The 24,649-nt window shown below is 45.1% G+C and overlaps 2 protein-coding genes across 3 annotated transcripts in view; both read right to left on the reverse strand.

Annotated features, from left to right (window-relative positions):
- The window catches only part of SGSM3 (small G protein signaling modulator 3), a 31,314-nt gene extending 27,038 nt beyond the window's left edge, over nucleotides 1-4,276 (reverse strand). Inside the window, exons 1-2 of one of the 2 annotated variants that reach the window (XM_030040467.2) lie at nucleotides 4,170-4,276; nucleotides 3,194-3,240 (exon numbers count right to left, since the gene is read on the reverse strand). The gene's annotated coding sequence lies outside the window, so the exon portion shown is untranslated. The remainder of the gene's footprint in view (nucleotides 1-3,193; nucleotides 3,241-4,169) is intronic. The other variant, XM_030040468.2, reaches the window with a different exon arrangement.
- Nucleotides 4,277-6,432: 2,156 nt separating this feature from the next.
- Nucleotides 6,433-24,426, reverse strand: ADSL (adenylosuccinate lyase). The gene is made up of 13 exons (XM_030040767.1): nucleotides 24,177-24,426; nucleotides 19,439-19,642; nucleotides 18,248-18,292; nucleotides 17,381-17,460; nucleotides 14,908-15,079; nucleotides 14,555-14,601; nucleotides 14,060-14,150; nucleotides 13,152-13,221; nucleotides 11,987-12,134; nucleotides 9,914-10,004; nucleotides 9,255-9,344; nucleotides 6,886-7,062; nucleotides 6,433-6,577 (listed from the first exon to the last, which is right to left on the reverse strand). The coding sequence occupies exons 1-13, from the start codon at nucleotides 24,330-24,332 to the stop codon at nucleotides 6,491-6,493; spliced, it is 1,458 nt and encodes a 485-aa protein (XP_029896627.1). The 5' UTR covers nucleotides 24,333-24,426; the 3' UTR covers nucleotides 6,433-6,490.
- Nucleotides 24,427-24,649: the final 223 nt, after the last annotated feature.

Consider the following 24,649-nt stretch of genomic DNA (forward strand, 5'->3'; position numbering starts at 1 on the left):
CCAAACATCTCTTCCATAAGAGTCAATCTGTGCACAATAAATGGACACTTTCACCCAAATAAGCATGGTACAGGACCAGGGCACTTCTGCAGAAGTCTGCAGAAACTCATTTTCCCCAAAACTCTCAGGAAGTGATTTTTACCTTCTGGTCCATGAACTTCTGCAAGTCTGCAAACTATTTATACAATATCTTTGGAAGGTAATGGCAGCTGACCAGTTTAATTTGCTGTACAGAAGTTTGAAAGAAAACATTTCTGTTAGAGATGCAGTGTTATACCAATCAAAGAAAGGTTGAAAGACGCTACTGACAGTTATTTAAAGACAAGTATTATGATGTCTTTTATATGACACTCCTACCCTGAGCAGTGACAAGGGGTGCCATCTGAGGCTCTCTCCATCACCTCCAGGGCCAGCCCTGCAGGCACCCCCAGGTGAAGGTTTGATTCTCAAGCTGGTCTCAGCCTGCTGTTCCCAGTGACAAAGGAACAACAGCCTGAAGAATGGCTTTTCCTTGATACGGCCTCTGACGGATCTGCAAAGCTTTAGCTGTCACGGTTTGCCATTCTCTCGGTGAGGCCCAAGGAAGGCTAGATTCAGGTCACACTCCTGTAGCTCTGCTGTATTACCATTTGCTCTAGTATTAGCAAAAAACTGTCAGATTCACCCAGCAGGACTCTAAGCAGGTCTCACTTCACTTGGCTCCAGAAAATGGCTTTTTAGGGAAAATATATCCCACAGCACTCAAGATTTTTCTCCTTCAGGGCTCTGTCTTTCCAGAACTCAACTTTCTGAAGAGGCTAGTAACACCCAAAACACCTCTCAGGACTGTTTGCAAAGCTCTTATGTAGCATGTCATGTTAGACTACTTGGATCTCGCTCCTGCAGAAATACACAGGCACAGATAACTTGGAGGAAAAAAAGCAAAACATACAACAATCATTAACATTTGTAACAAAACAAGACAAAACTCCCAATATTTTCTGTTTCTGGGGATCAGGAAGATTTCTTCTCCAGAACAAAAGGGCTGTCAGGTTATGGACATTTTCTCTCATCTCTGAATCATCGCGTACTTCCCAGCCAAGAAATACTGCACTGACTGGGCAGTGACAACAGTTCTCATAGTCATACTAATACCAATATGCTATCTTCTTTCCTCCTATCTCATAAAACAAGTGTGTTTTCATTTCTCCTGGGATTTGTTTTTTTTTTCTTAAGCCAGAAACAGAATTGCTCTGTTACCAATATAACTTGTTGCACTCCAGTTTAAAAAACAGCTGAGACTTCCCCAGACAAAACAAATGTGGCAGGAAAACATCCTCCTCCTCCCTACCTGGTGTCAACAGTAACGCAGCTGACAAGTGAGATTTTCCCCAATGCTCCCAGATACTTACCCTGTGGAAGCTTTATGTACCTAAAATCTTGACCGTGTGACGGAAGGTGGCACAGAAAGAAGTTTAAACAAGTCTTTGTGTTTCTGAGGATATAAACCTGGAGTGCCAACCAACACCTCTCTATCTCTTGAGGGACATTTGGGACACTGCAATCCTGACATATAATGAAGCTATTTGTCTACCTCATCCTACTTGACAACTGCAAAATCTCTATATCCTATCCATTTGAGACAGGACAAGATCTAGGATAACCAGTGTGATACAGATTACCAACTAGGATCACTACTGATTTAGCTAGAAGAGCTGTAGGACCACATACACCAAAATATAAGGTGACTTACCTTTATCACTGAAGATACAAGTTGCAATACTGCTTAGGATTTATTTTTTTAAAGTTTTCTTTCCTTCTCATGTTTTGGTGAGAAGTTTGCAATTAACAGCCAGGAAGACAGACATCATCCTACTCATTTCCAAACCAGTTACAACCTCAAATGTGGTATCGCTTGGGAGGGGTGAACTCACCAATTCCTTTGTTAAAGCATCCCAAATACCAAACATGGTAAGCAATTTTGCAACACACAAACCAATTCACTAAGAATGGGGCTGAGACTGGCAGCTCATTTCATACAGATCCCTTAACGAATAATCTCTACTGTTACCATGCCACCTCAGGTAAGAGAGGTTGATTTTTAAAAGCTAAATATTTTGATTATTACCTATCTTTTAAGATCATCAAGAACACTGATATTTGCCAAAGATAGCATCTTGCAGGAAAGCAAGTAACAGGTTAAAAGCACAGCAAAGAAGAAAAACCTGAAGGACATTAGCAGAGACCCCACAATTGGAGAATCATTTCAGTCCTGAGCAGGTGTGCAGTATTTCCCTCATCTCATTAGCTGATGTTAACTCTATCATCTCCTGACCAGTGCACTTCCTCCAGAAATATGCCCCTCCTCTCTGCTGCCCCTCATGGATTCCCTTTGTCCTTCTTCTGAGGAAGTGTCACTATGACATTTCCCTGAAATTACCTATCACACACTATCAAAACATTATCCTAAACAGGAATTAAGAAAGGTAGCAACTGTCATTTTACTCTGTTAAATACCGAATTAACATAACTTTGTATTAACATGACACAACCAGTCCCCACCCTGACCTCTTTAATTACATGTCATGCCTCTTCTCACACCCTTCCTTCCCTTTTACTTTGTGAATTCTCCAGGGTAGGAATCCAACCTTTGTTTCTGCAGACAGAAAGCCACACACACAGCGTGTGGATCCGGAAACACGTAACAAAATAGATCTTTTTTCCAGTGACTGCTTCTTTCCAGGACACCACTCCAGACTCTGTAGCAGCTGAAAAACTACTCTAGAATTCGGATTATCCAGCAACTAACTGTACTCCGATCAACATCTCGGCAAAAGCACAGCAGTGCCCCGCTCCTGCTAGGCTGGCAGTTCCTTGAGTGATTTTAAGATCCAGCTTCTCACTGCTGAACACCTACTGTTCTTAATTCCAGCAAGACTGCTTCTCTATTAGTGCTAAAGGATCCTCCATTTCCTCAAGGCACTTTTACTACTCTATTCCCACTGCCCCCCCCCCCCGCAAACACCACATCAAGTAAGGCTGAGACATCATGAAGTAGGAAGCGATGACATCACATAAAAAAACCCACCCCACACCAACACTGAAATCTACTCGTTTAGAAGGAAAGTACCTGCCTAAATTCAGACATCCCTCAAAAAATTCAGAGGGAAGCAAAGCAGACACCGAGAAGAAATTTTCTGCGTCCCACCCTTACCAGCTCTGTGAAGAGACACCAGCTGTCCGGGATCCCACAGCCGCGGCCTGTGAAGAGATTTAAATCCGTGTCACGGCGGTTCTTCACTCCCTTGAGTTCAGATCGCCAGGTATGAGGAATTTTATTTGCCTACCGACTTCCTTCTAAGGTTTACTACAGCTGACAATCACAGGGCCTGCAGCGCGTCTATTTATGACAGGATACTGCCATATTTCCACCTCTGTTTCGTGACTGTTCCTTCCCCTCCCAGCCAGACAGGAGACAGACCGTCTCTCCTCCGGGGCACCTCCGAGAAGATGCAGGCGCGGAGAGCAAACGAGGATGGCAGAGCCGGGCGGACGAGACCCCCCCCGAGAGTCAGAGCCACGGAGAGGAGAAGCGGCAGGTGAGGGGAGAGGGAGGGAGCAGGGGTGGGTAAGGGGAAGAGGGAGCAAAACCTGGCGGGGGGGCGGGGAGCCGGTAAGCTGAACGAGCCCCAACCGACCCGACGCAGCCCGGTGAGGAAGCTCTGCACGACATGAGTCACTCGCCGGAGCCCAGACCCTGCGTCAGCGCAGCAGGTGAGAGGGAGCCTGCCCGGGGGCTGGGCAGCGTGTCTGTCTGTGGGGGGGTCTCTTCCTTCCCGCCCTCCAACCCTGCCGGGGAGCGGAGAGGGGGCCGCGCAGCCCCCCGGCCCCACACACAGCCCGACACCCCAACGGCTTTAGTACCTCAGTTCCCCCGCCACGTCCCCCTTGCCCGAGGGGCACCGCAGCGGAGCGGTGGGCGAGGGGCGCGCGCGCGCGCGTGTGTGTGTGTGTGTGTGCGCGCGTGTGGCGCCTCACAGCCGGCGCGACCGTTCCTGAGGAGCCCCACGGTCGCGGCGGGGGAGGCGAAGGGCTGACAGCCCCGGAGGGCGAGGGGCGGCCCCGCCGAGCCCGCCTGCCCGCGGGCAGGACCCCCAGGGCAGCCCCCGCCATCCCGTCGCGGCACTCACCTGCTCTCCTCAGCGCCGTCCCCACAGGGGCGGGCGGGCGCCCGACCCCGACCCGGCGGCCCCCACACGCCGCTCCGGAGGGCGGAGCAGGTGCGCATGCGCGGCATCCGGGCCGCGGCGCGGAGCCCGCCGGGGGCTGTAGGCCGCGGCGGGGCCGGCCGGGAGCCGGCGAGGACGGGGCGGCGGGGGGGGACGCTCCGCACGAAGGGGCTTCTCGGCCGCGGTGACAGGCGCTGGGCCCCCAGACGCAGAAGAGGCTGCGAGAAGGGCGGCGGCGACAGCTTCTGTACCGGCACCCTCGCCGTTACGGCGGGTAAAGCACCAGCGACCGGGAAACAAACCTGTTCTGCTCGGCGAGACGCTGAGAAGCTGCTCGGTTCTTTTCCGTCGTTCAAGGTCTAGGTGAATTTCTCCTCCGAGCGGGGCGCTGACCCACCGCCGCTTTGACTGGTGGCATCCATCGCAGGGACACGTACCGGGATGAACTGGAAGAGCGATCCGGCCTCACCAGTTAGGCAAGAGCCGCTTCCGAAGAGCTTCTTGGCGACCTGCTCCCAACCGCCAAGGAGATGGGGGAACTACATCTCTGGCTGGTGCCTGCGCCAGCTCCGCTGGAGGAAAGAGTACGAGGTCCCAAACCAAGCTCTTCCAAAGAGAAGTCTCCGGAAGGATTTGCGTACCGTGCCACAGTTTTCTAGGAGGGTGATGTTTTCCCCATGCCACTGTTACTCTTTTTAAACTTTCCAGGAAAACAGGTCCAATGCCTCACAGCTGGCAGCCTCTACCTAGCACCAAGATTTATTTCCGGATGATGAGAAAAAGATACATTAGCTGTTCCTTTTCTCTGCACAGGGTTGGTTGTTTTTAATCCCACCAAGAAGAAGGAAAGAGGACCAAAAAAGGAGGATTTCCGCATCTATCTGTTTTCCTTCTTGGCTATCCATTTGAGTAATAATTTGAAAATTGCCAGTGTTCAGTTAGAGTTATCCTTTTCAAACAGATGGCCAATTAACTGTTAATAGCATGAGCAGGCAAAATATTTTAAACACCATAAAACTCACAAATGTTTGAGACTTTTGGAATGCTATAGTCTAGAGGCAAGGTAAAGCCAGAGCAATCTAGATGAGAGGAGATCGTGGCCTGAAGCTTCCCACTTCTCTGACTACTTAATACAGACAAGCCTCATTAAAACATACTGTATTTTGAAATCCTCTTTAAACAATGATGGCCTCAAAGAGAGCAGGTAGCTTCTTTCAATTAGTTCTGCTTTTCTTAATTCTCTCCAGCAATCACACATGAAAAAATAATCAATTAATTCTGATCATGTCACCTCTGAGAGTCTGAATAAATAACAGAGGAAAGAGGGAGCTTTTTATTGCACTCAAGCAAAAGAAATGGGCTGTATTGTAACAACACTGGAAGAAGAGGTAAGGGAATCATTCCAGTTTAAGTCAAAGGGAGAAGAGTTTGGTCCAGTACTGAATGTCCAGTAAAGCACACACATTACAAACAGAACATTCAGGGTCAGAAATAAGAAAAAAGCTCTTGAATTTCTCTGGCATCCAGTGAATTCCAACATCTTTTTTCTTTCCTTATCAGACAAAACTTAATTGCAGTAGAGAATGACTTTCACATGCCAGAGTCCACCTACCATTCAGTATCAAGCACCTACAGCAAAGGACCTGGAAAAGTAAATCAGAATGGCTGGTTCCTAACCCACACCTGCTGTAAATACAATGTTCAGAAGCTACAGAGCCACAGCTACAGTGTTAAACCAGCAAGGGAGCACTGAAGGACCACCAGTTTGATGAGCCAAGAAGTTCCATGGCCTCTCCCTTTCATTATTCCTAATTTTTTTGCCTGTTTGCTCCCTATATCACAGTACTCTGAAAGCCAGGACAACCTTTTATCATCTTTTGAGAAACCTGTGCAGAAAGTTTAAGAGCAGATGAATAAGATGGAAATGGGAGTGGGCTCAGTTCCCCTTATCCCTGCTCTTCAACAAGTCATACATGAATGTCAGGCAGCACCTGGCATTGCTCTTTAAACAGCTGGCTGTGCTCCGTAAGGGGCCAGCGAAAGGTACCATGATAAAGTTACCTTGTCACAATCAAGCATTTCTCCGTAACTCAGCACACAATAGATGGAGGCTTGATTAAACAGCAGACAAAGAATGAAAAGCCCATCTGGAATCAAGGTGGCTGTAAGCTCTGGGGGTTAAATGTACTGTAGAGAACCAAAATAACGTGACACAGCAAACAGACCTGGTTCAATCAGGCTTTTATTACCTTCCTGTACCCACACAGCTTTGCAGAATATATCTAAAGTGCCAGCTCAATTTTCCCACCCATCTTGCTTTGGTATGGAATCAGCGCTGGTCGAACCTCCTCCTTCAGGAACTTTGCCACCTGTTCAAGAAAGACAGGGAGGAGAAAATTAGCAAAAGAAAGGGTTCCCTTCTCCTCCCCATTCAGACCTGCTCGTCTCACTGGGGTGTCTGTTTCACAGAGACACCTAGCAGTCTGATATGTCCAGGGCCAAAAACGTGAAGCCCACAAGGAAAGCCAAGGAAGCCAAAAGAGAGAAATGTGTCTGCCTTAGTAGTATGGGCAGAGGTACATAACGTGTACACTCTCCAGCACACAAGAGTATGCAGGATTAAACAACACCTTGCATTACAACCTGTAACACCCGTAGCCTCTTTCCACTACTTTACCTGCTGAGGAGCACGTCCAGTGAAGGAGGACGGATCCAACAGGCTTTCAAGTTGTTTATGTATAGGGCTGAAGTAAGGATCAGCACGGACACGGTCAATGAAGTCATTATCACCCCCTTCCTGTTTCACAACAGCAGCTGCTTGCTGGGAGAGAACACGAATCTTCTCATGGCAATCCTGTAGCAGCAGGGGGAAGAGGAGGGGAAAAGAAAAAAGTCTTTCCATTGCTACTGACAGCACATGTTCATCCCGCTAACTTGTGCTGGAGGGAGAAAAAGATCAAAGCGTACTGCACTGGACAGCATACAAATGAGATGCAGCTTGGACTGCTGTGTCTCATATACCACTGTATTAAAACAAGATTTTCTTCATCCTTCCACATCCACCCTTTGAGGCTAAAACAGTCTGAATGACAGATATGTTCCCTGTTGAATATACCGCAATCTTACAACACCAGAGTCCTTTACACTTCCTCAAACTCCCCAAATACTCTTAGGAGTCACTACCGGGATTTTTTCAGTTGTTCTATTCCCTACTTGCATGATTTTTCCAAAGACAGACTATAGTAGCTGTTCCCAAAATATTCTATGAACTGTAATAAAGGAATTCCTTATTCACCACTAATCATCCCCTGTATGGAACATCTTGGGAGCACAACAATGTAAAACCTCTACAGGTTTGGAAAGGGGAAAAGAACCTGTCTAACTTAACGAGCAGTGAGACTATGTAAACCATGGCTTACATAAGGATAGACTGAAGGGAAAAAAACCCTTACAAACCTGAGGGCCTTAAGACATTCTCTCCCCAATAACCCTCACATGACACTAAGACTGGCAAAACCCTTATAACAATTTTTCTGAAACACTTCCTAATCCCTCGATTTCCCATGGAATCAATCTGTAAAAACAAGGGAACCCAACTGTAGTCAGGGACCACCCGCAAAATCAGATGCTGCCTTGCTGGCCCTAAAATACAGCCATGTGGTTGCATTTACAGCCATGTAAGAATCTTCTCCTCACATGTATTATCCTTGATCTATCTTCAGCTAGGAGGAAAATTACCTCCTGTTCCTTGTTTCCTCCACGCAAAGGCCATCTTGCTCCAGCACTGACCTGCCTCAGGTTGACAGATCTGTCTTCTGGATCTTTAGGGGAGGGAGCTGTTCAGTGGTGGGGACAGGAAGTGAGTTTCTATGCTATGAGGTGGGAAAGCTTAGAAAACGTGCTGTTCTGGAGTTCCCAGCACATGAAAACAGAAACAGAACATACTAATGTGAATAAGAACAGATTTTATAAGTGTACTAATCTCTATAGATTTGTAATTAAACAGCACCAGAAAGAAGGCAGGCCAGTAAAAAACACAAATTAAATTCACTCTTCAATCTAATCAAAATAGAGAGGACTGTTTAGGTAAGTATGGGATACTTTAGAAAGAGAACTAGCTGAAAAGATAATGAAACTTATCCACATGATCTGACCCTTAATAAGTTTAGTTAGGAAGCTTACTGACTGAGCCTGTGACAAACATCAGACACACATGGGGAGAAAAAAAAAGAAAAGGAAAAAGGATTTTTCCTGGCTAACATCATGGGTGTGTTCCCAGAAGTGTTTCAGAGAACTAGAACCACATATCCTACTCAAAGCTTCTAGCAAACCCTTCCGCTATTACTATCTTGCAAGTTTAACTTCTGTCCCTGATGTAGAAATAAAAATCATAGAAGGAAAAATTATGATCTAAAGGTAAGTGAAAATAAGCTGTTTTATTAAGATACAAATTTGATTATCAGTTTTAAACTGAATTGTGAAATTAAATGATAAGGAAATATAATCTAATTGTGTCTGGATTTATTTACTAAGGAAAACATTTCATTTCAATTTGCTTGAACACAGAAAACCGAATGAAGGACCATAAATTAGGGAAGAGTGACACATGAATGAATGGTTCAGAATGGTCTCACTTGCTTTTTTGTTAACAGCACTGATTCATTCTCTTAATTTATAAGGTAGCCAACTGCCAACACGTTCCATTTAAAGAAGCCCAGTCTCTGTTCCAAGTTCCTTCAAACATTTACAAAAGGAAAACGCCTACTAGCACCTAATATAAAAATAGGTCTTCCTCTTCTCCAGCACAGCCAGCCAGATTAGCTCAAACACACAGTGTTCCTAACAGTAAATACGGATCTCCACAACTGCTCTCTCCTCAGAGAGCAGCGTCTGGCTTTGCAGCACCAGTGTAATATTAATAAACTCTGTGGGAGTAGGTGGAGAACAAAGAAAGGTGAGATGGTCAGGACAAGAGCCCAGGTACTTTTGTTTCTCAGGAGTGAAATGCCAGGCAGTGAACAAAGGTATTTTTGACTGCATTAGTACCTGACGATTGCCCCCTGCTTTCACCATCGCCATGATTATATTCTCCGTGGCCATGAAAGGCAGCTCCTGCCGGATCCTCCTCTCAATCACCTTAAGCAAAACAAAACAAACGAAACAGAAAAAAGAAACAGCATTATAGCAATCCTGTAGACAACTGGGACTCTCAGTGAAGTTTTTCTCTCCCTTCGAATCTCCAGGACTGGACAATGATGCAAAGATAATTTCTCTTTTTGAACTTAGCTGTGGAAATCTGGGTGTTGAGGCTGATAATACTTAGAATCTGTATCTTGTAAGGGATATTACTGTGGAAAAGATGTCCAATGAATTTTTTTTTTAACCCGGAGGTAAGTTACAGGACTGTACGACATCTGCCTTGACAGTATCTTTTGGCGGCAAGTTCTACAGATCTGTTGTGTAGTTCAGGGAAAAATATCCTTTTTGAGAAATTTTTAATTTACTACTTTTTGGCTTCAACAAGTACCCTTTCATACCTGTCCTGCAAACAGTGAGAATATAGTGAGAACGGAGAGCAAAATTCAGAGACCGTTTGAACTAACAGATAAAAATGTAATCCTTTGAGTGGGAGGATTTTTATACACTTTGGCACAGCTGCAGAATTATCAAGGATGCAACACTGCACACATTATCTCCTGCTTTACCTTTGGATAGACCACAAGTCCCTCGGAGATATTCTGCAGTGTACTCAGAATGATGTCAGCTGTGAGGAAAGCCTCAGCCAGACACACGCGCCTATGAAACACATACCCAGGGCCCCAGTTAGCAATAAAGGCCATGTTCCAGTTTACCTCAGATCCAGCTCTTTAGTTTCTGTAAATAATTCCATAAATAGCATCACTGTGGCCCTAAAGCTGGAACTGTTCTCCTTATAGGTGCTGCTTGTCGCTTAAAGGTCACGACAAGGAAAGCTAAAAAACACCTTATAGCAGCTCTCAAACTGGGGAGACGGGAGGGTTTTGGGATGGTTTTTTTTTGGTCAGTAGAGAAAGGGAGAGAGAGGAAGAGAAATGGTAAAGGCGCACATAGAAAGGTCCAAGATAATTCAATGATTACACAGCTAGGAAAGAGGGCAGCAATTTACAGAGCTAGCAAACACACGAGACTATCTTCCCCCATGTTCTGTGTTGATCTGTCTACTGATCCTACGTTCCAGGAGTAAGATGTGCTGCACTGTCGTGCTGTGCCTGCCTGTGCTTAGTGGGGTGGGGGATCCCTCCAAGAGACCAGCTCCTGGTCACAAAGGAGGCTCCTGACTAAAAAGAATGACAAAAAGGAAAGGAGGGAAAGGAGAGGAGTAATGGGGACTGAGCTGTATCAGGCAAAAGGCTCTGTGTCACAGTGCAGCAATTACAGCATCACCCACCTGTGACAGCAGTGCCTGGCCCATTCTTAACCGTGACCTTTTAAAATACACTAGTACTTGAACCTTGTGTTACATTTAAGGCCCCCAATTCTATCATACTGTCTTCAAAGGACTTTGCTGTTTTGTAGGTTGATTGCATTTTCTCTGGCTTGCTCTCCTTTCAAAACTATAGCTTTAACAAGAAAAATCCAAGGCACAGAATTTTTAAATTGGGTTATGAAGTGGACAAATGACCCTTTCTATGAGATGAGGTAAAAATAAAATTTGAAACATTCCAGTACATCTCTCAACACTTGGTAGCTATTGGGAAATACACACACCATATCAACCAGTATCCAATTTCTTAAATTTACATTGTTTTCTGCTGCCTACGCAGCTCTTTTCTTAACAAGACTAGCAGCTGTGGAGTAAAGTCCTTTTGGGAAAAGATCTATGCTTTCATGAAATTTTATGCAGACGTTATGTTTGTGGAGACATTTTTAAAATAACATTCTCATCAACAATCTGAACACTAGTCTACAGCCAAAACTGCTGTTGTTCGTTGTTCCACAAGCCCCATATCTCAGAAATCTAAAGATCTATAGATATCTAAGATTCTAGGAGATTGAATTCAGCAACAGAAGACTACTTTGAAACTAAAACGTTTCAAAGGTAAATATGAGCGTTATGCAAATTTAGTACTAACTGGAAGATGGAAGCATTGAATTTGATTGCTGTAATTTACTTGAAAATAATTACAGATAACTTTTGCTCATCTCAAAATAGTCATAATGAAGAACCAGAAAACAAAGCAAAGTTTGCTGAGCAATATCTAAAAGACCCGCACACGTTTCCATGAAACATTACTTAAAGAAATAACGTTTGTGCTCTTTCTTTAGGATCTGAACTACTTGTAAAGATCAACACTTGACAAAGAGATGAAAATAAGTTTCTTTAGATTATTTGGAGGGTTAAGTGATTACAGATAAAATTGAATTATTCTTTAAGTGAAGAGGAGCAGGGTCAAAAAACACATTCAAAACAGGGAGGAAAATTTGAGAAATGTGAGAACTGCTACGGTATGCTGTTGAAACAGGAAGACTACGAGAGCAATTTATTACCATGGCTTCTGCATCCCTCCCTCTCTCTGCTGGTTTACTTTTCAGAAGATCTTGAGGTTAAAAAAAGCCTAACAGTATTCATCTGATCTTAGAGAGGAAAGCAGTTTGTAGTCTCTAGATTCTACTGAGACTGCCTTACATCAAGGTGGTAATTTGTGGTTTAAGTTTAAAAACAGTATTTTCTAAATACGTCAACAGACCTTCCTGCACAAGACCTTCTGAAATTGCTGCATTGCACGATCTAAACAAACCTGTTGGCACTGTCATCCAACGTTCGCTCAAACCACTGCACAGAGGCTGTCTGGAGGGGATCCAGCACCAGAGTCATCAGGTGTCGAGCCAGGCTGCAGCAGCGTTCTGAACGCATTGGATTCCTCTTGTAAGGCATAGCACTCGAACCTGTGCAAGGAGAAAGAGTGATGGAAACAGGACATAGAAGTAGTGCATTCAGGAAGAAGAGATGAAGGTCCTCCCCCAGATAAGAAAAATGCGTCAGGAATCATGTTGTTGACTAAAGCCTCAAAACATGATGATTTTCTAAGGACAAAATGGAATAAAGAAAATGACACCACCATGCTTCCCCTTCAGAATAGAAACATCTAAATGGGGGGAGAAAAAAAAGTGAGAAGGCATTTTGCAATTCTGAAAACAAGAAGTACTACCGCATAAAAACATATGGACTTCATTTTTAATGCAGCGTTTAGTGCCATCTCTCTAGGCTACCCACAGCAACTTTAGCAGTGTTCAAGACCCCATCTGAAGGACAATGTTATTGGGCAAAGTCAGGTACTTATACGGCTGCCTGTTGCTCTGGTGAATGGATATCAAAACCAACGTAGAATGATTCAAGTAACAAATACGACTAAGGCTTAATTTGCCGATTCAATCCTACGCAACTATTTAGGGTGCCTGCCTGAACTTTCTTCCAGCCAAGAGCCAAAACTCTACGTTTCCTTCTCCCCTTCTACCAATGTCACAGTCACATCACTGGTATTCTTCCAGCAAGGATCCAGCCTAGTTTCATTGTTCCAAATTTGTCTGTTTATAAAGGCCAAAATGCTGAGTCAAGCTGAAAACCTGCAGCTCCAGTTAGCTTCACAAGGAATGGAAAACACTTTAAGTACTCCTCAGACCAAAGCCTTCCTCTGTGGGGAATACGTGACTGCTTCTGCTCTCCCCCCAAACCCAGGAACTACAGAAATACAAATCTGATTTTAATTACTTACTATCCAGAAACCTTTGCGTAAAGGGCATTTTTTTTTTCCTTTAAAAAGGACCCAAAATACTAACAATGTCAAACCTCAGTTAATTTAAAGCAACTTCTGTCAGTGACATTTCAAAGTTTGCTTAAAAGGCTGCACCAGCATAAATGAAAAGATACATACAGCGGTCCAAGAAATGTCTCCCATCCCTTACCAATCTGGTCTTTCTCAAAAGGCTCCTCTATCTCCTTCAGGTTGGCCAAAAGACGAATGTCAGTACAAATCTAGAAAAAAAGCCCAAGAAATTAACAAACAGAACCAAACTAACACACACCAATACATACTCCTGTTAGTGTTCTTGGAGAAGTGTTTGCATCTGTGTCCAAGAAGTAAATTTGGGAGACAGTGAAAAATTTGACAAAAAAATTGACACTGCAATCATACTTCCTGGCCCAAAAATCCCAGTCAAGAAAGGAGAAGGAAAAAAGATGTCTACTGTATTAGAATAGAACAGGACTCCGAGAAAGGTAAATGCTTGCAGGGAATGAAATAGATACCAGGAGGGAACAGTGAAAATGCATAACAAAACTACACAGTGATTTGCGAACACAGATAATGTGTGCTCACTGAACCAGCCAGCCCATAAAACTAAACCAGAAGAAAATACCACAGATCACTTTAGCCCAAGAGGAGGAGGAGGGAGGGAACAGAAATAAATCAATGAAAAGAATCCACAAGGGCAGAGAGAATAACACCATTATCAGAGAAGCAATTAACTAGGAGCAAATGGTGAAATTTAAAAACTCGTACACCACTAGGAAAGACATTTACTCTAATTGGATCAATTTAGCATAGATTAGACTAGTATCTGGTGTGGGATTTGTTAACCCATCTCAGAATCTGCTCAGTAAACTTGCTTTATTTGCCACTGGTCTTAAGATCTTTGAGGTTTGATTACTAGGCATGTACCCAGTGGTGAATTTACATGATCACAGAGAGAACAGCTGAACAAGGAACACCAATTAATATTTCTTGAGAAGAGCATCCTGCACCATGAGCACCCTCTCTTCAAGATCTAAAATGTTTCCCCCTCTTCCCAATGTATACAAATAGGGCGCTCACCTTGTGTATAGATGCCCCAAGACTGGCCAGCACAGACAGGACTTCAATATCCACCTTGCGACTATAGGTCTGCCCTGTGACCATATAAGCCCTAAAAATAAGCACAGGAGTTGAGTGCTCCAGACAGATACAGTGGTACTGCAAGGCTTTGAGCAAGGACTGACATGGCTTTTAAAGTGGAGGGTTGTCATTCTGCCCTGACGAGAACAACTTTGGATTCAGGTTGTCAATTTTTGAGCGTGCAGATGGGAGAGAGAAAAATGGAGGAAAAATGGACAGCTGTGCTTTGACAGGGAGAGAAGTAGAAGTGGCCTATTGAGGTGGTGAAGTTTCCTGGGGGAAGCTGCAACTGGGAATGGAAGATGGCAAGGGGAGGTAAGTCAACAGCAGCAGAGATGTCAGTTTGGCAGCTAGGGGAATCTGGGCCAACACGGACAGCAGGAGTCACACTTTGCTAACACCAAACATAGATGACTAAGTATGCTTGTTACATACCGTTTAAATCCTGCCTTTGCAGTCACTAATCTGTCCAGCTCTTCAACCTCAGGGTGAAGAAAAAAAACAAAACAAAGAGAGCTCAGAATGCAACAACTCAGGAAGGTCAGCAACAGTAAAAAGGGTCCTTTGCTTTTCTCAGTTTACTGTCAACAAACGTTTTACTTGCTGGGAAGCACCCCCTCCCCAAATTCTGCTCACTTTCACCCAGGACCTTGTCAGTGGGCCTCAGAGGGATCACAGTGCCCTTGTGAATTTGATGCCAGAATCTCCATGTTCCCCCAAACAGAACAGCATTCCAGAGGGGAGAATTGCCAAGACTGCAAGTCTACGCCCTGGGCTGTCTGACTTACTTTATTATGGTCTCCCTCAAAGAGCTGCAAGAAGCTGGCTTGAGTGCCAGTGGTGCCTTTTACACCCCGAAAGCGCAGGTCATCCCGAGCCCGCTCCAGGTTCTGCAGGTCCATGCACAAGTCCTGAATCCACAAGCAGCAGCGTTTCCCCACGGTGGTGAGCTGTGCAGGTCTGAAAACAACCAAGAACAGAATGTGACTCATTGACAATTTGCACAGTAACTCCCCAAAGACCACACTTTGCAGGCTGGTGTCTCTGACTCCTCTGAGCAGAAATTAAAAGGATCTGGCTTATGCAGGAAGATGTAACGGCACACATGTATCACCAGTAAATGGTACGGAGGATGTGATCATTCTTTTCAGCAATTAGATGTAATTACAGCAAGAGAAAACAGTCGTTGTAGTTTCTGTATGTGTTAGGGGACGAAGAGAGATGTGAGAGCGGGTCTCCGCCGGCGTTTCCCTCCTACAGCTTTTGAGAGTTTCTCCAAGATAAGCGACCGCAGACCCACTTGTCGGACCACCTAGAACGGGTTTACGGCGTTCTTCCAGAGCTCCGCCAAGCGGAAAACCCTCAGTCGGGGCCGCTAACGGCACTTCGATCCCCGGGCCCGATCCCCGGACGGCTCCCGCGCCTCCGCTGGCGGAGGGCGCCCCCTGGCGGCGCGGGAGAGCAGCGGGGGGGCGCCGGGGGAAGCGGGGGGGCGTGCACCGATCGCCCCATCCCCGATTCTGCTCGCCCGGGGGTCACCCTGGCTAACCTATAGCACTGGCGGGAGCTTCTCCGTGCGGAAACAGCTGGGCACCCGCTGCGATCGTAACCGATTCCTCTACGGGACCGTTCCTTTTTATTTATAAAAACGTATTCCTCAGCCTCCGGGCAAACGTGTGGTAATTAACAATACCGTCAGCCAACATTTTTTGTAAGACCTCCACCGTGAAATAAGTATCTGCGAGCTTCGACCACACTGTCCCCCTGCAAACGCTTTGAGGAGAAAATGGGGCTGTGACGCAGAACCTGGAAGTTGAAATACTTCAAATTATCCACATGAACTCCAAAGACAACCCCTATGCTATTTCAAAAAAAGCATATGCACAAGAACAAGGTGCTCCTGATTAAGGTCAGACGTAAAAAGGGAAGCACAGAAGATGTGGAAGCAGGGACGGGCGATCCAGGAGGAATACAAAGAAACTGTCCAGCACTGCAGGGATGGGGCCAGGAAAGCCAAAGCCCACCCGCATGAACTTAGTGTGGGATGCGAAAGGCACCAGGAAAGGTCTCTGCCAGCACGTAAGCAGGAAAAGGGAAGGCTAGGGAAAACACAGACCTGTTCGTAAATGGGGCAGAGGCCCCGCTGACGAAGGACACAGAAAAGACCGAGGTGTCAATGCCTCCTTCACCTTAGTTTTTATGATTTCACCTCACATACACTTCCTGAATCCTCCTTTGTACTCCTTCCAAAAGCCGAGATAAAACAGCCCAGAGAATACTACTCCAAAAAGCTGTAGGCAAAGAGGGACCTAGGACTAGAGCTGATTGAACTGACGTGGCATATACAGCAAGACAATTAACCAGAGAACTGACACAATGCTCTCACTCTCCTTTGGGAGAAATTTTAAAGTGCCAGACACTGAGTCTGACAAGACCTGTGCTTAATTTCCCTGCCTCCGGTGTTCCATATCACCGGGGCAGAAGATCCAGGCTTACCTCAAGGTGTACGGTTTAATGCCTCTGAAAGCAAACCGTCTTCATGAAGCAGCAGATTACCCCAACAACAGACTTATGCAGATGTCGTTGTCCTTTGACTCAGCAGTCTGCCTAAAAATATGCTATTCTATTCTGTTCTGTTCTATTCTATCCTATCCTACAAGCACTCAACGTCAGAAGTGCTGCACAAGAAGTGTAAGTTTCCCAAGAGACAGGAAACAGTATCATCTTGTTAAACAGAAGAAATTGTTCCTGATTCTTCCCAGGGATCCATACAGGGATGTATGAAAACAGATGTATCCTGAATCATCACTTTAGAAGAAAGCTTCAGCTACAGTGACAGAGTAGCTGTAGTAACCAGTAGTCAGTAACAGACCTTTCTAAGCTGCAGCTGAAACTAACTTAACTGACAGAAAAACAAACATAAAGAAAACGTGACTGGAAGACAGGCTTACTGCAATTCCTAGCCATGCTTTTTGAAACAGCCCAGAATATACACATCGATGTTCGCCAGGAAGTCCTTCCTTATGAAGCTGTGTTAAAACAACTGCTGACAGCTAGTCAAAGCAACAGTTCAATTTCCTGAGACAAGTCTAGAGTTAGGCACATACTCCTTTTCTGAACCACCAACAATGTCTTAATGATGCCCAGCAGTACCAACTGCCACTGGTCAGAGATGGGAAAAAGGATGAAAGAAAGCAGTTGCAGTTCAATTTAACCAAAGCACAGACGACAAAATGAAAGCAAAGGCTGATGGCTACTTACTGGTAGTGAGTGAAGCCCAAAGTAGGCAGGTCAGCATACTTCTCGGCAAAGTCGGCCAGGCGGCTGATCACCCTTGCGAGCTGGTGGATGCAGGAAGGATAGCAAAGAAGCAGAATGAGAGAAAACAAAAAAAAAAACCCCAGCACAAGCTAGCATGCTTAAGCACAACAACATTTTGAGAAAAAGGGGAGAGAAACAACTGCGCGGTCCTTGAATACCCCCCCCTCTAATTGTAGAATATGGTGTGTTTCATTTTTTCAGAGTGTGCACATAATTCCTGCTTGCTACAAAACTCAAGCAAGAGATGATACAAGTGGTTGGACTTCAGCTTGAACTAGTCTAGTCCTCATGTCCAACCCAATCCTGCAGTTGGTTTATCCCCGGGTATTATTCCTGGAATTGGTCAGAAATAAAGCTGCTTTGAGTATAACTGACACATGTACAGTCCAGGGCAAACTGGGTGCCAAGACATTCAGGTCAGACAGACAACACTGCACTACACTCCCACCATATTTGACCGCAGAAAAGTGTATTATATAGCTTCTTGAATGCTGACACATTCCTAGGAAGACAGTTAAGGGAATGCCTAAGCTGACCCTGAAAGCAATACAATTGTTTTCTGAAACTAGTACCTGTGGCACAGATAAACAAGGAGTTGCTTATAATTCCCATGGTGAGCAAAGAAGCTTTGCGAAAAGACATGAGAAAGGAAAGGCAGATAACTGTTCACATTCTTGAGGATAACCCAAACAGAGAGCTCCTCCTAGCTTCCCAGCAAGGCTTAGGAAAATCCAAGTTAAACACAGGCTTTTCACAGGACATCAGCACTGCCCATTTCTGAGACACTGTGCACAACCACCTTCTTACCTTGGGTAGCAGCAGGTTAAACCCATCACGGAGGACAATCAGATCCTGAAAAAAGCAAAGAAAGGAAGTTTGGGCCGTGTCTGAAGGACCAGACATAATGGCTTCTCTCAGAGAGGACACAGCTAATTAAAATACACTTTGTCTGCTCAAAAGACTCTTAAAATGAAAGCTCAGCTTTCCTTCTTGTACCGGAACTTGCAGTGAACTTTCTTATGACAAAAATGCTGGGTCCATCATTACTACTTCTGTACTAGCCACAGAAAGTCACACTGGGCAGTAGAAGATCCATTTCCACTGACTGGGTATGAATGATTATTTTGAGATTCTCGGGATGCCCATGGAAGGACAGACTAAATCATTCATCCCAAGTGGAAAATACAGGCACTGTAGGTAAAGACAGCACAGAAGTAAGCAGACTGATCAGGCAGCAGTCATCTTTACTCCTTCTTTTGAGACTGAGGTACAGCTAGGTGCAAGTGTCACAAGGAGGGTAGTATTACCCAAAAGCCAAACAGGCTTGCAAAGGAGCAAGTTAAAAAAAATCACGTGGCAGGTTCTTGTATGACAAAAAGCGGTTGTGAAGTTGCAGTGACTTGGACACAGGGGAACAGCAATATATACCGAGAAATAAGGCTTTAGTTTGCACTCGGTTTTAGACAGGTTTTTCACAAACATTTTACAGTTCTGTAGAATGGTGGTACTTCCTTTTTCACTTAAGACAGTTATCCATGCTCTTGGCCACTAAAAGCTTTATTTACCCTGAATTAATACCTGGGCTCCAAGCAGCAGTTGAAAGCTCATGGGCTGCGCATATCAAAAGTGGCCTTGTTTTGTAAGTCACTGAACTCTTGTCCCGTTGGCGTAACTGACAGGTCACACATTTCTGCATGCGTTTGCAACTCATGATTTCTTATCTCCTTGAATATTTAACGTGCAAGCAGAGTTTAGGGAACAGTTAGTTTCCAGACAGATCTTGCTTCATACCAAAAGAATAAAAGGCTAGAGGAGCTTGCCTTCCTGGGGTAGCTAGGATAAAGAGGAATTAACTTCAACAGTAAAACTAATAAAAGTGTCTGAAAAATCTATTTAATATTATTTTATAAAGAAAAGTTCATAAAGAGCTATCAAGTAAGCAACTGTAGTTGTGTTTCGCCCAGCTCTGCAGGCAGGAAACTGAAAATATTACATTACCGTATTATCCCCTACGTAACAGGAAGTTGCTCCAAGGTGAATGATGGCTGCAGCTTTTGGACAGCAGTGGGCAAAGGTGTGAACGTGGGCCATCACATCGTGACGCAGCTTCTTCTCTTCCTCTGCTGCCATCTTGAAGTCAATGTTGTCCAGGTTTGCTTCCATCTCCTGTATCTGCTCATCTGTGATAGGAAGCCCAAGTGACTGCAAGGGGAAAAGAACTTTCTATTTCTTTTTTTTAAGAGACAACCCAAATTGAGACAGAAGTTGTTTAGATAATGTACTCCTATAGGATATCTCACAGAAGCATGGCAATTTGGCATAATCAAGAGCTGTAACAGCAAATGCTTTCATTTGAGGGTTGTCCAACCTTTTCCGATAGGATAGGACAGTGTTCACGCTTAGATGTTCCTCTTGGGCTTCGTACTTTCCTCAATCATGTAACATCCCTGTGACAACTACAAAAGTTAGACACGTGGAGAAAAGAGATATAAACACAGTATAGTTTTAACTTCTTTTAATGAAATTTACCCTTTGGGTGGGTACAATCCAGCTACCATGTGACAAGATAGCTTGTGGCAGGAAGAACTCTTTGGAGCACAACTAGACCTACACGAGTGTTAAACAGTGGGCTTCGAACATATGGAAAGGTATGTATGTTTGAACCTTTCCAAAAGTCCTGAAGTACTTCATCTCAGTCTGAATCTGGAAGCTTGGGAAATGAGTTACTTGATCTGGAAGCAGGAGATAAATGCTCCTAGTCCACGTTCAAAAATATCTGCTAAACCTTTTCAGCAAGCTGACTTAAAAACAGAGTAGGGTATCAAACCACAGAATTACACACTGGTATAACTCTTGCACAGCTCTATACTTGCACAAGCTAACTAAGCTGAGAAAAATGTCTTTTCCTGATACTGAGAGTTTAAAAGCCTCACAATGAAGTTGGCATTACTGCCTTTTCCAAATTAAAATACTATTGTCTTGTGCATTAGTAATTAGAAGTCACCAGCCAGGATGCTTCAAGGACACAAAGTATTTAAAAAGTTGGTTCTGTTCAGAATCAAACCGACTGAAAAAATGTTTTGCAGATGTGGAATCTGGAACTAGAGAAGACAGCAAGTAAAGCCGATGTACCTTCAAGGTCCTCGTCAGATAATTAGTATCCACACAACTTAAAACGTGATGCTACAAGTGTATACGCAGCCATGAGTGTCCAGATAAATGAGGAAAAGCACCTGGCCCCAGACTGCTGTCTTTGAGGTGTACTAATACAGACCGTAACTGCCTGAAAGCACACAGGCAGCTCAGCAGGCAATACACTCTTGTGCCAAGATTAAAATCTCAGGCCTTGTTCGTACATCCATGATCCGCTGGGAAAAGCTGACCACAGTATGCAGTCATTGACAGCCATACAGAGAGTAAAGAAATAATCCCCAAGAAATGGGACTACTTGTCATAGGAATACAAGCAGGGTAGGGTAGCGCCAAGGCAAATGCTGTTCTCATGCGTTCACAAACATCACGAGCCCTCTTCCTTATCGGTTTTTGCAGATACTGACAGTACATCAGGAAGAAAGCAATCGAATGTCCTTCAAACCTGTCTACCTAAGAAAACCAACTCAGAAAACTACCCGAGGGAGAACAGAGGGTTTTCTCCAGAGCACTACAGGTCAGCAATGTGCTCTCTGGATTCTGCTTTTAAGGCGTCATTCCTCCGAGGCTGTTCCAAAACTTTGATGCGCCACCCTAACAACTATGACTGTTCATTCATCCCTGTTCCTTAGGGGCAGAGCAGAGCAGGCAGATGACATGGAACATCTCCTGCAAACAGAATGAGAACACCGGGCTGCTCATCTAATAAAGAACATATGACAGAAAAAACAATGAAACTTAAACTGGACAAAAAAAATAGATTTGAGGACTACCATAGGCTCTTATAAGAGAGAAAACATTCAGATTTCATGTGCAAAACATTTTATTAGTCAGTTTGATGCTGCAGGATGTCAAAGCTACTTCTACGAGATAGAAGAGCTCCATGAAATTTGTACTTGACTTTCAAATAACATATTGTTTAGGTCAAGACCTCAAGATTAAAAAAAACCCCAAACAATGAGGTGTTAATAGAAGTATCATAATACAAATGAATTTATGCTAAAAAAAAATAAACTGGAGTTTTGGGATGGGTATAAACTCACACGCTTCAGCTCTTAAACCAAACTTTAACTACTGTCAGTTGGGAAAAAGATTAGTTTAAGGAGATCTCTCTTATTAATCACACGCTTTGCTGAGTCTCCCGTTTCAAACTCCTGATGTTGCCTGCTGTAGGGAACAAAATACCAACTGTAAAGGTTTTCTGTCGAATCCAGTTTCCAGTGAAATAATTTTTCAGTTCTTATTTCACATATTCCAAGTGGACTACTTGAAAATTTCTCCCGGAAGTAGCGTGAATATTGAAACCATTTTCCCTGGCTCTGTACTTTACCTAAAACTTCATCGCTAAACTGTGTGTCCCCTCTTTTACTACTTCCCTGCAGCTTTCAGAAAACCTATGGTTAGATCTTAATATTGTGATGTACTACAAGACAGGAATAAGTATTGCCCATAGTTCATTCATTACTTTTTTTTTTTTAAATGTACCCCAAAATAAATATCATGTATCTTCAATAAGAATGACTGGAGAAGCAATAGATAAATGGCTTGAAAGTGAGGCTAAGTACTGGAGTAAATATGGACCCATAGTTCATTCATTACTTTTTTTTTTATAAAATGTATGGGAAAAAGAAATACTATGTATCTCCAATAAGGAACCTGAGGAAACTGATTATATCTGTAACTAACTGATCACTGACAGAGCTAACAGGTGCTGAAAGTAGCTGACTCTTCCTCTTTCAGTCCAGAGCTGACATCAGAAGACAAACTCCTCTGGAACGAGGAGACAGATAAAAATAGTAGTCTCCCTCTTCCCACTATGAAAAGGGTGCTCAGGAAATTGCAAGATCTGTCTCTGCTTTCTGGGAACAAAACTGCGGTGGCCATGGGAGACAAAGCAAGGGTCAAGAGACAGGGGAACCCCAAGTTCAGGGCTTGGGAGTGGAAACCTAGAAGTCTCACGCTGGTTCTTTCAGCAGCTTGCTTTCTCCTATCAGACAAGTCATGTAAAGTGTTTTATTCTTGAACAGAAGAAAAAGCAACGATTATCTGCTGGAATTGATACAACAGTGTTTAAATAACCATTGAACATGCAAAGCTCCTTAAGCATGTGTTCTTGGTATTGACACTTCCTATACTGGATGACATTTGCAGTCTGCTCGCTCCAGCATCTCAACTGTGACAATACTTAGCATGCAGTATTTCAGAAGGCAACTCCTGTTTAATTAACACAGCTGTGTAATTACACCTTCAGCTTCTAAAACCTCACGTTTGGTGCAGCACACTATCGATGAGGCTGCTGTAGTGGTATGATCCTTGAATGGAGAAGCAACATGTTAACGACAGTGCGCGCTGCTTGTTCATTCTCCAGCATGGTGCTTCTCTGCCCTTATGCTAACAGTAACAGCCAGACCTTGTGCTTGGATTGCTTCCTAACAACCCCAGTACCTCGAGAATGGAAACTGAAGGACTCTGTACAAAACAAATGGGCAACTGTTGAGTCTGAAAGCTAAAGCTACGCTGTCAGAAGGCAGGGTAGTTTTGTGGGGTTTTTTCTTTTTTGGGAACATATTACAGGTTTTTCATTATCAAAAACCTGATACGAGTCTTCCTCTCAGTCACAAGGAATCAAGTTAGTGCATCCTAAAAACTGACTGTCTCAACAAAGAAGTAATAGTAGGCTGTACGCATACCCCTAATAGGAACAAAATTCAAAGAAAGGTTTAGCTTAAACTACATTTTAAAAACTTTAACTCCATGGAATCTGCTAACACAACAGCTTGCAATCACATGGACGTGCTCTCATGTCACTGCTTCCTAACAGCTGACTTGACACCAATCTTTCGTGCTATCAGGTTTTTTTTGAGGCACTTGGCCTGTTAGAAACGTCGTAAGCATTTCTGGGCTAACCGTTCTGCTCACTTTGGCCAAAAGTGAACTTCTCTCAGAAACAAGGGCTGTCTACCTAAAAACAACTGGCTGCAGATGCGTGGGGTGGTCCGGCTGGCACAGACTGACCGCGATCGGATTGAACGAGAGCGGGTCTCATCAGTCACACCTCCTGAAAAGTAAACAGCCAAGCGCTTCAGAAGGACACCGGTGTTTGCTCAGCGGGCAATCCCCCCACCCCCAAACCCCCCCTCCGCTTAGCAAAGCTTTTACAAAACTAATTTCGCAGAGGGGGAGGGCGTGAGACAAGAAGAGGCGATTTGCTGCGGGATGACAGGTACCTGGAGGATTGCGTACGAAGGGTTGTGTAAAACTGGGCTTGCACGCACTCCCCCCCACCCCCGAAAGAGGCGAAGGGCCCCCGAAGGTCGCCGGGGTCGGCTTTCTCCCGCTCGCCCCGGGGCAGAGCCAGGCCGCCGCTCCGTCTCCCCTCCCGAGGCAGGGCAGCTCCGGGAAGGCGCGGCGGGCCCTCACCGCCGCTTCCCGCGCAAAGCACCGGGCCGGCGGCCAGCCGCCCCTCGGCACCCGGCGGTAACCGGCTCTCCCCCGCCAGAGCTCCCCCCTCAGGGAAGCGGGACGGGGCGGCGAAGAGCCTCCGCCACGACCGTTCTCCACACGCCGCGGTCCCGTCCCGCCGTTACCTTCTCAGCCTGGGCGAGGTAGAGCCAGAGACGGCGCCAGGTCCCGAACTTCTTCCTCTCGCTGAAGTTGAAGCCCATCTCGGCGCTGGCGTATCGCGACACCAGCGGAGAGCGGTACCGCGCCAGGGCGTCCTCCTCGGCGCCGGGGGTCGCCATGGCAGCGGCGGGCGCGGAGCGAAGGAGCGATCGCGGCCGCCCGCGGCCGCGGATAAGGGGCGGGCGGCGGCCCCGCCCCGCCGTCGCGAAGAGCGCCCCGCCCCCGGCGCGGAAGACGGCGGCGCCCCCTGGCGGGAGGAGGCCGCGCCGGGGGTGAGGGGCACAAGATGGCGGCGGGAAGAAACGTGCAGAAAACCACGAGCGTTAAATGCTTAGCAGCCAAACACATTTATTAGTCTTTTTCTTTTTTTTTTCTTTTTTTTTTTTTTCCAGGAACCCAAAAATATTTTGTAGTTATAATGTAAGCAACTGAGTTG

This window comes from Aquila chrysaetos, chromosome 17 (genome assembly GCF_900496995.4).
Source record: "Aquila chrysaetos chrysaetos chromosome 17, bAquChr1.4, whole genome shotgun sequence".
NCBI lineage: Eukaryota > Metazoa > Chordata > Aves > Accipitriformes > Accipitridae > Aquila > Aquila chrysaetos.

Coding starts and splice junctions, on each gene's coding strand:
- ADSL (XM_030040767.1), bottom strand. CDS start 24,332: ATGGCGACCCCCGGCGCCGAGGAGGACGCCCTGGCGCGGTACCGCTCT. Junction 13,222..14,059: donor TTGGGGCATCTATACACAAG/GTGAGCGCCCTA, acceptor CTTTTTTTCTAG/ATTTGTACTGACATTCGTCT. Junction 6,578..6,885: donor CTGGACGTGCTCCTCAGCAG/GTAAAGTAGTGG, acceptor TTTCTTGAACAG/GTGGCAAAGTTCCTGAAGGA.